The sequence below is a fragment of the Pipistrellus hanaki genome (genome assembly GCF_964339955.1).
Source record: "Pipistrellus hanaki genome assembly, chromosome: 3".
Taxonomy (NCBI): Eukaryota; Metazoa; Chordata; class Mammalia; order Chiroptera; family Vespertilionidae; genus Pipistrellus; species Pipistrellus hanaki.
Window position 1 is genome coordinate 177,320,963 of NC_140505.1, and position 14,347 is coordinate 177,335,309.

A 14,347-nucleotide genomic window follows, 5' to 3' on the forward strand; every position below is an offset into this window, starting at 1 on the left:
TATATATATATATATATGTATATATATATATATGTATATATATATAGATGCATATATTTATATATATATAAACAGGAGATGCATATATATATATATATATATATATATATATATATGCTGAATGCAAACAGGAGAGAGCATGAGCCCACTGAATATCTGATGAGGGGGAATCGTGGGTCGTCTGGGCAGAGGTAGATAGAGTGTAGGACATGACGGTGACAAACATAGATTGTGACTTTCCCATTTGGTTCCAAAAGACCAGTCTCCTGTGAAAAGGAGGGGGAAGTCTGAAGCAATGTTTAGCTCCCAGTGTCTAGCCCTGGGCAGCTTGCTTCGCCTGAGCCTCTGTGTCTCCATCAATTACATGATGCTAATGGGGTGTACCGTCACTTAAGAGCTCTGCATATCTGCTGATTTGCTTGTTCCCTTCCCTGGAGAATACACAGTGTGGTGATTAGCAGAGGGCTGGTGAGGGGAGAGAGGCTGCTTCTGTGCAGTCTCCTCCAAGGATCCTGCTTCTAATTTTACAGCCCATTAACCACTTGCAGTAAAGTCTCACAGGAGACTTTTTTTGTTACGAAGGCATGGGACATGAAGTAGTAGAGGCTAACAAACAGAGAGCTATGGAAAATGTTTAAATAAATGCATAAAGAATGGGCAGAACAAGTCACCGAGGACAATGGGGCATTGGTAGGTTAGCAGGTGCAGGTTTTGGTATCTTCCTAGTCCTGTGGCCACAACTCACTGAAAACATTTGCTTCTATGCTCCCACCACCCGCCCAGCACATGCAAACACAGCACCTGTGTGTCTCTGTTATAAACATTAAACGCATTGCATTGCATTCTGATGTTACTAGCTGAGGTCTGCAAAGACACGGGCCCATTGGCAGGCAACGTCATCTCTTCATGGGATGGTGGCTTTGGTGCTTATCATCTAAGGTAGGGGTGTCGAACTCAATCAGAGAAGGGGCCAAAATCTAAAATCCAGCCTAAATCGCGGGCCGAATGGTTTACTGAACAGTCATAAACTGACAATGTCATAAACTGACAGTGGAGTGCAGTGATGACAGCGCGGTGCAGGCCACATTGCAAGGCCTGGCGGGCTGGATTTGGCCCGCGGGCCTTGTGTTTGACACATGTGATCTAAGGAAAAGACAGGCTCTCAGGAAGGGAATGAAACCTCGCCACGCTGGGAGAAGCCTGCCCTCCCCTGCAGACCTCACTTTTTGTGTGTGAATAGGGGCTAAGAAAGCTTCCAGGCATGGAGTACATATTAAGAGCTTAAGAGCTTATATCTCAAAAACATTGCATTCAGAAAAAAAAAAAAACTATATAGCAATTCTTACTGAACACTTAATATGTAACTGCACTGAGGGTTTTCTAGGCATTAAGAATTTAATCCTCACAATTACCCTTTAAAGCAGACACTATCCTATTCTCATTTTACAGATAAGGAACTAAAGCACAGGAATATCAAACAGCTCTCCCAAAGCCACAGCACCATGGGAGAGTCCAAGCTCTTGACCACTCTACTGAACTGACACCAAGAGGTTTCAGAGCAATATGCAAAGCATGGTACCTGTCAGCATTAATAGAGCTTTTTAAAGGACTGGAAGGAAATATACTAAACTGATAAGAATGTTGCCTATCCCAGCCATTGTGGCTCAGAGATTGAGTGTCAACCGAGGAACCAAGAGGTCACCAATTAGATTCTTGGTCAGAGCACATGCCCGGGTTGTGGGCTCAATCCCCAGTGCAGGGAGTGCAGGAGGTAGCCAATCAAAAAAGTTCTTCTCTCATCAATGGTTTTATCTCTCTTTCCCTTCCCCTTCCTCTCACTCTAAAAAATCAATAAAGACATATTTTCAAAATATAATAATAATGCTGTGGCCAGGATGTTTGCAGGATAACAGGAGTGAGGGACTCTAGAAAGAACAATAGCTATATCTTGAAAGTTCTATATTTTTAAAAGAACAATATGTCAATTTGTAATTTTGGAAACCATAATTACACATACGAAAAAATGAAAGTGAATATATCCACATGCTAACGGTGGTTTATTGCAGATGGTGAAATTATGGACAATTACTTTTCTTGTATTTTGACACATTTTTCAATTTAAAAGAAAGAAAGGAAGAAAGGAAGAAAGAAAGAAAGAAAGAAAGAAAGAAAGAAAGAAAGAAAGAAAGAAAGAAAAAGAAAGAAAGAAAGAAAAAGATCCTCCTGCCCCCAAAGAATGTGAGGATGGGGCCAGAACATTCATACATCGGAAAAACTCCATAGATGCTTCAGGTGTACAGGGAGAGCTGCATTTGGCAGTTCAAAGAGAGCTTGTGGGCCTTGGAACCTGAGATGCAGAGCTCAGCCCCATCTCCACCACACCTTAGCTGTGTGGTCCCCTCACAGAACGTCAGTTTTCTCCTTCATAAAATGGAGTGATACCTCTTCACCAAGTTGAATGAAGACCAAATCAAGCCTGGCTTACTACCTAATGTGGTTCCACACACACTAGAATGAGATTTTCCTCCTTGCCTTGGCACTTTGAATAACTATAATTTAACTCTGCATTTTGCCAGGTTGGTAAGGAGGAGCAGAAGGCATACTGGCTTATACAATGTTTAGGGCAGCTTCTGAAATACATCAGGGGAAAAAATCATTACATACCAACACCAGGCCTTTTACCAATCACCCAGGATAATCACTTCTGTGTCCTCCTCTATAAATGGGTGTAATAATTTCACATCTTTACAAGGGCAATTCAGATTTTTGGATAATGCTTTAAGAAGTTCACCCAATCAACTGAAGGGCTTGTAGGCATGCATATAAGCATAACCATTGGACGCAAAACACTGGGTGGTGAGGGCATGTATGGGAGTCGGGGAGGCCATTGGTAAGCTATATGCACATATAATACCTTAATTAAAAAATGGGGGGAAAAGTTCACCCAAATGGTGAGCACACAATGCAATGCACAGACAATGTATTGTGAAATTGCATACGTGAGACTTATGTAATGTTAGTAACTGATGTCACCCAATGAATTTAATTTTTAAAAGTTTAGCTAGAGTATACACACACACACACACACACACAGACACACACACACACATGCACACACACACTCACACACACACATACACACACACTCTCACACTCCTTGGATACATTTCATCCAGTCTGGGTAATTTAGTTACTTGTGGTTTATTTATTAAGTTGAAAACATCCTATTAATTTACTATTATTTAATTTATTAACTCTAATGTCTGACCTCTCAAGGGAAAAATGCTGATTTGATTGACTGAATAATACAAAGGCTAAATTGTTACAAAGGAGCATTTTACAGATATATTATTTTTATAAACTGTTATTCAGAAAGTACCCTGCCTCTCTTCTCCAACCATTGCTTGAGAACCAACATTTCCCACTCCACCTATCTTTTTGGAAAGCCAAGTTTAATTTTTTAATAAACTATTTTTAGATCAATTTTAGATTGACAGAAAAACTGAGAGTATACTACTGAAAATCCCAATGTACTCTGCATCCAGTTTCCCTATTATTAACATCTTATATTGGTGGTGAAACATTAATAAACCAATATTAGTGTATCATCACAAACTAAAGATATTACTGCATTTGAATTTCCTTAGTTTATATCTAAGGTCTTTTTTCTGTTCTAGGATCCCATTCAGATCACTATGTTACATTTAGTCATTATGTCCCTTAAGGCTCCTCCTGGCTATAATAATTTCTCAGCTATTTCTAGTTTTTTATGACCTTGAGTTTTAAGGAGTTATGGATCTGGTATTTTATATATTGTTTCTTAACTAAAATTTGAGAGATGGTTTTCTCATAGTTAGACTGTGGTTATGAGTTTGGGGGAGGAAGACTGCAGAGGTAAGGTACCATTCTCATCATTATCAGTATGACTTGTCACCATTGGTTTTGACCTTGATCACCTGGCTGAGCCATTCCTTGTTAGATTCTCCACAGAAAAGTTACTCTTCCCTCTTCTCATACTGTTTTCTGTGAAAGAAAGTCACTCTGTGCTACCCACACTGAAGAAGAGGGGGGTTAGGTTCTCACCTCTGAGTAGAATATCTGCTTAAATTATTTGGAATTCTTCTCCACAGGAGTTTTGTCTCTTCTCCATTTATTTTCTTATTCAATCACCAGATTTCACTTTATTAAAGAACTCATGGTAAAACTTAATCAGTTCAAAAATATTCCTTCTTAAAATCCAGGGCAAAAGAGTAAAAGAAAAGTCTGATTTCCTTTGTTTATATTTAAATTTAATTTCATTCTTAATTGATCACTTAATGTGTAGAGGATATAATATGACTAAACCAAGGTTCCCTGCCTGAAGAAACCATCCTCAGGGCCAGAGAGAAATGTCTATCCTAAAGGCAAACAAGCACTACTGGTAAAAGTAAAAACATTGAGAAGATGGTAATTAATTCAAGAAAAGTTTGATAAAAGAAATCTAAGGTCAGGGCTGGTTTCCTAGGTGTGCAACCAGGATTCTGAATGATTCTGACTATGAATAGAGAAACTGAGGCTCAGAGAGAAGAATGACTTAAAGTCACACAGTTAATGCAAGAGCCCAAGCCAAAGAGCAAGTCTGCCAGTTCCAGATCCTATGTTCACTGCATCCAACTAGAAAATGACACAGAAGTCAGCTACGCCACTATCCCAGGCAGCAATGAATCACGCTCTTACCTCAAATAAGCGCAAGACTTTGGCCAGCGCGCCAACTTCTTCTTTGAGTGTGAAAATCAGTGATATGGCATCATTTTCATTGGAGTTGTTGTTTTCAATGTAGCTTGTTTCCTACAGAATTAAACATACTTAGTTAGAATGTTTCCCATGGCTTAGCAACTCATTTCTGTGAAACCTCCAGGGAGGAGACCATCAGGAACTCTTTTATCTAGTTAAATCCTGGGCTACATGGATTCTATAGAGAAGTATATAATGTGGTGGGAAATAAGTCAAGGGCTGTGATATTGTCAATAACACTCCTAGGTCAGATCTCAACTTTAGAAGCTTCAGGTATTCACTGGTGTTACCAGTCACTCTGTAGATACAGTACTTTTTATTTTTTTTAATTTATTTTATTGATTTTTTTTTTTTTACAGAGAGGAAGGGAGAGAGATAGAGAGAGAGAGCCAGAAACATTGATGAGAGAGAGACATCGATCAGCTGCCCCCTGCACACCCCCTACTGGGGATGTGCCCACAACCAAGGTACATGCCCTTGACCGGAATCGAACCTAGGATCCTTGAGTCCACAGGCCAACGCTCTATCCACTGAGCCAAACCGGTTTCGGCAGATCCAGTACCTTTTAATGAGCACCCACTAAGTGCCAGGTAATAGGGCGCAGAGATTCAAAGATGAAGAAGCTCAAAATTTGGTTGAATAGACACACAACAAACCAAATAACTAACTAAAAAATAAAAATAAAAAAATAAAAGATCCTTAGTGGTGGTTCAAAAAGTGTTCCAGGAAAACATTGAAAAATACAGGATGGAAAGTCCTAAAAACAGAACACACAGACTTTTGAGTCTGAAGATGTGGGTTAGGGTCCTCTGAGCTGAACTACTTTGGGCAAATCATTTAGCCTCCATAGTTTCCTCATCTGTAAAATTATGCTAATGACAAGCCCTATCTAAACAGCGTTCAGATGATGAAAAAAGAAAAGATAAAGAAGTTTAAGTAGAATATTAAGAGGAGCCTATAAAAAATGATGATTACATTTTAAGTACATGAGAATGACTGCTTGGCCTTTTGCAAAGCTCTCGGGGAAGCATTAACTTGTTCGTGTATACTGGGATCTTCTATATACAACTGTAGAAAAAGTTATAGGACACATAAAAGTACACAAATAACCCACTGGAAGGCAGATGTCTTAAACAAAACAGCAAAGCATGTCAAGGACCTAGCAATTTCTACATGCATGTGACAGCAAATTAGGATGGGATTAGGATTGGCAGTCCAGAAAGTGCTGAAATTTGTTACATTAGTTTTATAATAATATATAAAGTTCCACGTGTGCCCAAAAATAAATAGCATGTACCTAAAACTAGGAAGAAAAAAATATACAGAAAAGCACTCTCTTATAAGCAGATTAAAGAAATTAGTGGAATGGATGTTACATTATCTCAATGGGAAGGCTTTGTTGGACAGGGTCTATCTATGACTTGGTGTAATAAGCCCTGCATAAACACCAATGCCCTTAGGATGAACTTCTTTTCATTCAGAAAATAGATTTCCCCAGAACCTTTTCTGAAACAGAGCAAGTGTGATTAGAAGGAGTTTCAAATGAATTAGAAGACTGAACTGTTATATATCTTTATATGGAGCATAATGTAGTCTTTCTTAAAACTTTTTAAACCATCATTTATTAAGATCCTATAATGTCACAGGCATTTGGATGATCTCATTTAATTCTTGTAACAATCTAGAACAAGCATGTCAAACTCACAGCCCGAGGGCCGCATGTGGCCCACAACGAATATTTTTGCGGCCCAGCCAATATAACGGTATGTAAGAAACATTTTAATAAAAATTTTGTAACTTAATTTTTACAATATTTTGTTATACATAAATTATTAATAATGAACTACAAAGTTCCCTGATGACTGATTATTATAATCCTGTTGCATTCATTTCCATTACTCGCCTTATACACAGGCGCATCATTTATCTCAACTAATACCAGCAGAGAATATATTAGCAGCTGATGGCCAAGTCATTAGTCTTGGGCTGACTTGTTTGGTGTGCACAACAGGAAATATTTTGCTTTTGGAGAACAAGAAAAAGTTTTATTGCATTACGCTTATTAATTTATGCAGTTATTCAGTTTCTCATAAGTTAATATTCCAGAAAAAATATTAACTTTTATTAAAATGTTCTATTATTTTATGTTAATGATGACTCATTTATTTCAGCCTTTTGTATTCAGGATGTCTCTATAAAAATAAACCTACATTCCTATGAAAATTGAAGCTTTTGTTTTTTTGCGGCCCACACAAACTTAAACCTTGTTTATTTGGCCTGTGTTAGCCTTTCAGTTTGACACACTTGATCTAGAAGGTAGGTTTTATTCATTTCCAAGTGCTTTCTTTTGCTGATGAAAAAATTAAGGCTTAGAGAAATTAGGTAACTTACCCGTTATTATGTAACCCAGAATACTATCTATTATATGAATCAGGATTTACAGCAGACTCTATCCCACCTTCTCCCTCCTCTAAGCCCTGCCAAAGATATGCAGATCAGTTTCTTATAGCAGTCTTCTTCCCACCAGAGAACACTGAGCCCTTAGTCCTTTCTGATTTCCTTGAAATGACAAAGGATTTCTCTGTTTCTAGTTCCCTTGGCAACATTCTCTTATCCTGTTGGCCTCTAGGAAAAGGGACATATTACTGATACGTCTCCACAGATGTCACTTCTAAATTCAGACATGTATGTACCATGCTCAAAATTCCATCACCACCCCCTTTCCACTCCTGTGCATGTTCAGCCAACCACCAAGACCAATCTGACCTTATGCAGACATAGCTCTCAGGGTCAGGTCCTTCTTTTGTTCCTACTACCAGCACACTAATCTAGCTCTTAGTAATCCTCATTGATCAAACACAAGTAATTTTGCTCATGTCCTTTTCCTACTAAGTTCTTTAGAGGCTCCTCATGGCCAGTGGGATAAAATACTTCCTTCTGATAATCAAGAGCCTCTTGAGGCTCACCCACAAGAACCTCCTCACCATACAACTGGCTTCCTCCTTGGGGTAAATCCACTGCACTCCTCTCTCCCCCACTTTCAAATAGCTCACTCTTCCTCAAAAGCCATCTTGGGTCTCACTTCTTTTAGAAACAATCCCTCTCCATTGCTTTGGAACTTGAATTTTGACTCACAGAGCTAGACTTGGCTTTAGAGTTCATTTAGTTCAAACCCTCATAGTTTCTTTGGCTCATAGTTTCAGATACAGAAACTATGGGCCAAAGGAAGTGATTCAGCGGAGGTCACACAGGTAGTGGTCCCAGGTGGAGAACTGAGGCTCCTAATTATCAGTCATTTTATACAATTCCCTGTGCTATGAACAAAAGGTCCATATGAAGACCTAATTTTCTTGCAAAGAGCTCTTCTCTGATCTAATCACCAGTTACTCAATACCACTCCTTACCTGTTCCTGTGCCTCTTTCACTTTCTCCATTCTCCCCACACAATTTCTAAATCAGGGTTTCTCAGTGAGTGTTCCTTGGATTTCCACTACAAAATTACCTCGTGATTCCTTATTCAAATGCAGATTGCTGGGTCCCTTCCAAACCAATCAAATCAGAATATCTTGGGTAGGATCTTAGAACCTGCATTTTCTAAAGCATCCCACATGATACCTAACCATGAAATATTTTTAAATCACTGATAAAAATATACAGCCCCCTTTTTTTTTTTCAAATTACGACTTTTTTCAAATGTGCCTGCAAATTTAAATTTGCCATATTATATGTCACTACTCTTTTGCATTAGTAAAATTAATACTAACTGAGTTCCTGCTGTGTGCCAGGAGCCATACTTTGTACTTTTCACAATTAATAAGCTTCATCTTTGGCAGCAACTAGCACTATTCTATGGGTTTACATGTTTCCACAGTAGCCTCATGAAGTAGTTTTGCAAATGAGGAAATAAATCCAGCAAGGTTAAGTGGCCTGTCCAAGACACCCAGCTCATCAGTAGCAAAGTCTGGACTTAAACTCGAGGCCAGCAACTCCAAAGTCCTTATTCTGCCTCCTAATGGCAGATTCAAGTGGGACTACAGCTCCTCTTTTCAAAGCCTGAGAGACTTTAAATGAAAGGAAGCTCAAGAAAGTTTGTGAAGTTGTGTGGTCTTGGGTTCATAGTAATTTCAACATTGCTATATTGACTTAGCATGGGATCTTGGCCAAATCTCTTCCAGAATATGTTTTTATTGGCTCACAATCCAAATCTTATTTGTTTCCAATAGACACGTGAGTTGATTTAAAACACAGGTAACTCTAGGATGGGTATAGACAGACAAGAGAAGCTCAGAAACTAAGTAGGAAGAAATAGGGCTGGGAGAAAGAACTTTACTAGGAACCAGAAAGAAAAGTATTTTGATCATTGATCAATACATTTACCAATAGAAATATATTGTGTTGGATTGTATCTAACAAATACATTCATTGTGTATGGAAAAATAACATTTTTTCCAAGTTATAAGCAATAATACTCTTTGGCAAGGATATTCCAGGGGCATTGCTTTTCATTCTTAGTGGTACATATTTGCCTGAGTGGTTAAACACACATGTATTTACAGTGTGAGACAACTGAAAGAAAGATGCAAGCATCCTGGCATGGACACACTATACCTCTGTATGCCAGCATTTGTCTATAGGAGAAAGCAGTGAGGTAGAGGAGCGTACAGGGGAGAGGGAGGTTCTCAGAGTCAAATCTGGTTTTGAACACTAGCTTATCATTCTTAGTTGTGATTTCTGAGTTCCCTTCATCTTCTATTCCATTCTCTGTACTATTTTTTCTTCACAGAACTTATCTCTGCATAAAATTGTATGTTCGTTTGGTTAACTTTTTTATTGTCTGTCTCCTATAATACAATGAAAGTTTCTCCAGGGTAGAAACTCTTCTGTGCCTGACACATGGTAAGTGCTCAGTAAGTCTTTGTTGGGTGAATGAATGAGTCAACATCTCTTACAAAATTGTTCTGCTTGTTGCATGTGTAGAGTGCTTTCCATACCATATGCCTTCCAACCTGTGTCACAATTACATCCAGTGTATGGTCTTTATATGAGCGAATAGCTTCATGAAGGCATAAACCATATCTTTTACACAGACTGTCAGACTTGGATAGAATCCTTAAGTCTATTCCAGTTCAAACACTCCCCCTCCCCAATTTTACAGTTACAGAACTGGGCCTCTCCCCATCCCAATTATAATGCTTTCCCAATACATAGCTCTACTCACCCAAAGATGAGATCCCAGGTCTCCTGACTTCATGCCCAGCATTGCTCCCTGACAAAGCTACACCAGTCACTATATCTGACTCAGTGCTGGTCCCTCCTGCCAATGTTCCAGACACATTTTGTTGAACAATTAAGCCCATCCCAGCTATACACCACTGACACTTTCATATGTTCCAGGAACTGTGCTAAGAGCTTTATAGTTATTTCATTTCATCCTCACACTTTTATTCAAATTTTTCAAATGAATAAAGGTGAGGCTCTGCAAAGTTAAATACCCTAATTTCAATGTGCATGGGATACCAGGGCATGTTCTAAACCCTGCTCTTTCCTTCTAGTCATTAAGAGTGACGATTTGTGGGTCTCAATCTTATTCTCAGTGCCTTATAAACAAAGCTTTACTCTACAGGTGACTGTCTCTAACTTCTCCTCATGATTGTGGAAGTCCATGGCCAGAAACACAGAAACTAAAGGATGACACGTCAGGGTCTATTCTGGTACCTGTCTGACTTCCACACCATCCCTCTTCAATCCCAAACTCTCCCATCTTCCAAGCATCACATACATTTCTAAAGGAAGTCTTCTTTCTCAGAACTCAAAACGAAAGTCAGTGTGAAAAGTTCTGCCGCTTCTCTGGTTATCCTAAAATAGGGGTGTCGAACTCAATCAGAGAAGGGGCCAAAATCTAAAATCCAGCCTAAATCGCGGGCCGAATGGTTTACTGAACAGTCATAAACTGACAATGTCATAAACTGACAGCGGAGTGCAGTGATGACAGCGCGGTGCGGGCCACATTGCAAGGCCTGGCGGGCTGGATTTGGCCCGCGGGCCTTGTGTTTGACATATGTGTCCTAAAACATCAACCACTCATCCCCTCCCCTCCACTTCCCTGTTCTCTAGATCGTTCTCACTAACCCTATTGATGAAATGTGTCTGCAGAGTCAGGTTTGCTCCCTGAGCTGGGCTTTTGTTCTGAACCAGAGAGTCCAAGAGCGTGGTAAGTCAATAAAAGAATGCAATTGTTCACCTCAAGAGAAAGGCAGCAAATCCCAGAGAATCAGACAACACCAGGGCCTTATCCCCAAGTCACATTCCAAGTCCAAGGCTATCTTGTTCATTTTCCTCTCTGTTTAATGTTCTCCTTCCCTAGGTCTGAGTAAGTCTGAGACTTTCTTCATGCCCCATTTTCTCCGAAAGATTAAAAAAAAAAAAAAAAAAAAAGGTTGCAATTTCTCACAATTTTGCCACTAGAATAGATGGCTGTGAGCATTTCATAAACATCACAGGAGAGCAGATGGAGAAGAATCCCATCTCCCATTCCAAACCATTAAAGATCAGACCCTTCACTATAGAGAAGAAAAAGCAGGCAACAGAGTGGGAGAGTGACCTGTCTAAAGACACACAGCTAGTTGGTGGCTACTAAAGGCCAGATCCCTAACTCCTAAAGTAGTGCTCTTTCCCCCTGAAAGCCACGCCTGGAAAACAATTGTTGCGGACCTATGTTATCTGATGATTTCCTGGACAATGTCATTATCTTCAAATGGAAATAGACATCGAAGTGAGCTTATGGAAGTAGGAAACACCAGCATCCCCTTGGCCCTGCGCGGCTGAGGCTCACCTGGCCAAAATCAGAGAGTTTCCTAGACAGGCCTCTTCGGCTCTCCAGGACCACAGCTGACATGCTGGCTCTGGCAAGTGAGGTCTCTGGCTCTAGGCAGGCAGGCAGTCACAGGCAGGTTTGTCAGCAGCACGTGGTGCTAAGGTTTTTAACCTGACATCAGGGAGAAGAGGGTTGTTTGCAAAGGTGTCTCCCGCAGTGCTCCAGCTACAGTACCACCCCCAGGGGGGCGTGTTATGACGTAGTGAGCTCCAGGCCACTGTCTGGGGCTGGAGGGTGTGAGGAGGCCAGAGTTGGCTGCCCCCCCCTGGGTAGAGGAAGCTGCCTGGGAGGAGCGCAGGGCCACCTGTGAGCTGGTGATTTGGCTTTTCCAGGACTTTCAGAAGTAAGGGAAGCAGGTTCTCTGCATTGGAGTAAGCCCATGATCGATGATGATTTTAATGATATAATTATAAGAAATAATCCTTTGTCCCGCCCTCCACTCACAAAAGCAGTCAGGATCCCTAATTGAGATTTTTTTTTTTTTGGGGGGGGGGTGTTCCTTTTCTATTAACCACTAAACAAACTGCCTTTCTGGGCCTTGACTTCAGAAAACTATATGCAAGATTACACTGGGAACTCTGAGCCCAGTCGCTAAAGAGCAAAGGTGAGAGAAAGAATTGGATTGAAATCCAGCCACGTGTCCTAAAGATATATACCTATCTTCACCCCAAAAGGATGGCAGAGCCCCCTTGCCAGGGTGTTTCAAGAATAAGAATAATAAGAGTAATGAGTTAATACCTTAAACAGTTAGTACAGTTCTTGCCTTATAGTTAAACACTTAGTAAATGGAAGGTATCATTTCAAAGTGTGTCACTCAGCATAATACTCTCCAGGTCCATCCATGTTATTGTAAAGGGTAAGACTTCCTTCATTTTAAAAAAAATATACTTTTACTGATTTCAGAGAGGAGGAGGGAGAGAGATAGGAACATCAATAATGAGAGAGAATCATTGATTGCCTGCTTCCTCCACTCCCCCCTACTGGCATGTGCCCTTGATTGGAATTGAACCCAAGACCCTTCAGTCCACAGGCCTGTGCTCTATATACTAAGCCCAACCTGCTAGGACAAGACTTCCCTCATTTTTACAGCCAAGTAGTATTCCATTGTGTAAATGTACCACAGCTTTTTTATCCACTCATCTACTGATGGGCACTTGGGCTGCTTCCAAATCTTGGCTATTGTAAATAATGGTGCAATGAGCATAGGGGAGCATATGTTCTTTTGAACTAGTATTTCATGTTTCTTTGGATATATTCCCAGAGTGGGATTGCTGGGTCATAAGACAGTTCCACTTTCTTCATGCTGCCAAGTGAAATACGCCAGTCAGGGAAAGACAAATACCATATTATTTCATTCCTATGTGAAATCTAAGGAACAAAATAAACTAACAAACTAAAAACAGACTCAGAGAACAGACTGCCACCTGTAAGAGGGGAGGGAAATTACAGAGCTGGGTGAAAAAGGTCAAGGGATTAAGTAAAAAACTAATAGATATAGATAACAGTATGATGATTACCAGAGGAAAAGGGGGATGAGAGAAGGTAAAAGATAATAAAGGGGGCATAAATGGTAATGGAAGGAGACTTGTCTTGGGTTTGTGAGAACACAATGCAGTATACAGATGATGTACTATAGAATTGTACACTAGAAATCTATGTAATTTCATTAACCAATGTTACTCCAATAAATTCAATTTAAATCAATAGCCCTGGGTGGTTTGGTTCAGTGAATAGAGTATCTGCCTTTGGACTGAAGGGTCCCACATTCAATTCTGATCCAGAGCACATGCTCAGGTTGCAGATTCAATCCACAGTAAGGGGCACGCAGAAGGCAGCTAATCCATGATTCTTTCTCATCATTGATGTTTCTCTCTTTCTCTCTCATTCTCTCTGAAATCAATAAAAATATATTTAAAATAATAATAATAAATAAATAAATAAGAAGTATGTGATCACAAATAACTATTAAGGTCCTGTACTGCACTCCAGTAGGTATCGGGGTACAGCAGTGAATGATACTTCTGTCTTCACTGCTGATACAGTCAGTATCACTCACTGCTGAACAAAGGACCCTGCCTCCCCACATGCTGCCATTCTAGAGAGAGTGGAGAAGACAGAAAATAAATAAATGAGGGAAGGCAGAGCTAGGACTCCTAAGAAAATAAAAGGAGGGTTAGAGTAAGTTGGTGGCTGTTGGAGAGTGGACTTTCTCATTGGGTAGGAAGATGCCATTCATCCTATTTTTTTCAGATCAGGAAACTGATGAGGCATTTGTTGCCAATAGGAGCAAAACAATATATAAAAGAACACTGCAAACTCAGAGGTTCAGGAAGGATATAAAAAAATCAGTGGCATCAAGGCCTTGAGTTGGCTGCCTAATATTTACCCAGGAGGGGGTAATGGATGGAGAGAAAACAAGCCAATACTGGAGTTTGCTAAAAATCCACCCTCTTTCCTCCCACAATTATTGGATGGAATGATCAAGCATCTGCCAAAAAAAAAAAAGTCCCAGATTTGAGATTCAAAACAAATAGATTCCACCATTGATTGGCTGTGTACCTTTGGTCAAGTCCACGCTTCAGCTTTCTTTGCCTTTAAAGTGAGGCTTCAGACTTTGTTAAAATCTCTCAAGCAAGCAGCAGCTGGCATCAGCATGCCCCAAACCTATTAGTAAAAGACCTAAGACTCAGCACTATCACC

At 40.0% G+C, this 14,347-nt stretch overlaps 1 protein-coding gene across 1 annotated transcript in view; it reads right to left on the reverse strand.

The window, feature by feature from the left end:
- The window catches only part of PAH (phenylalanine hydroxylase), a 52,386-nt gene extending 40,528 nt beyond the window's left edge, over positions 1-11,858 (reverse strand). The window contains exons 1-2 of the mRNA XM_084880083.1: positions 11,606-11,858; positions 4,717-4,827 (exon numbers count right to left, since the gene is read on the reverse strand). Of these exons, the coding sequence (XP_084736209.1) occupies positions 4,717-4,827; positions 11,606-11,668 (174 nt within the window). The 5' untranslated portion in view covers positions 11,669-11,858. The remainder of the gene's footprint in view (positions 1-4,716; positions 4,828-11,605) is intronic.
- Positions 11,859-14,347: the final 2,489 nt, after the last annotated feature.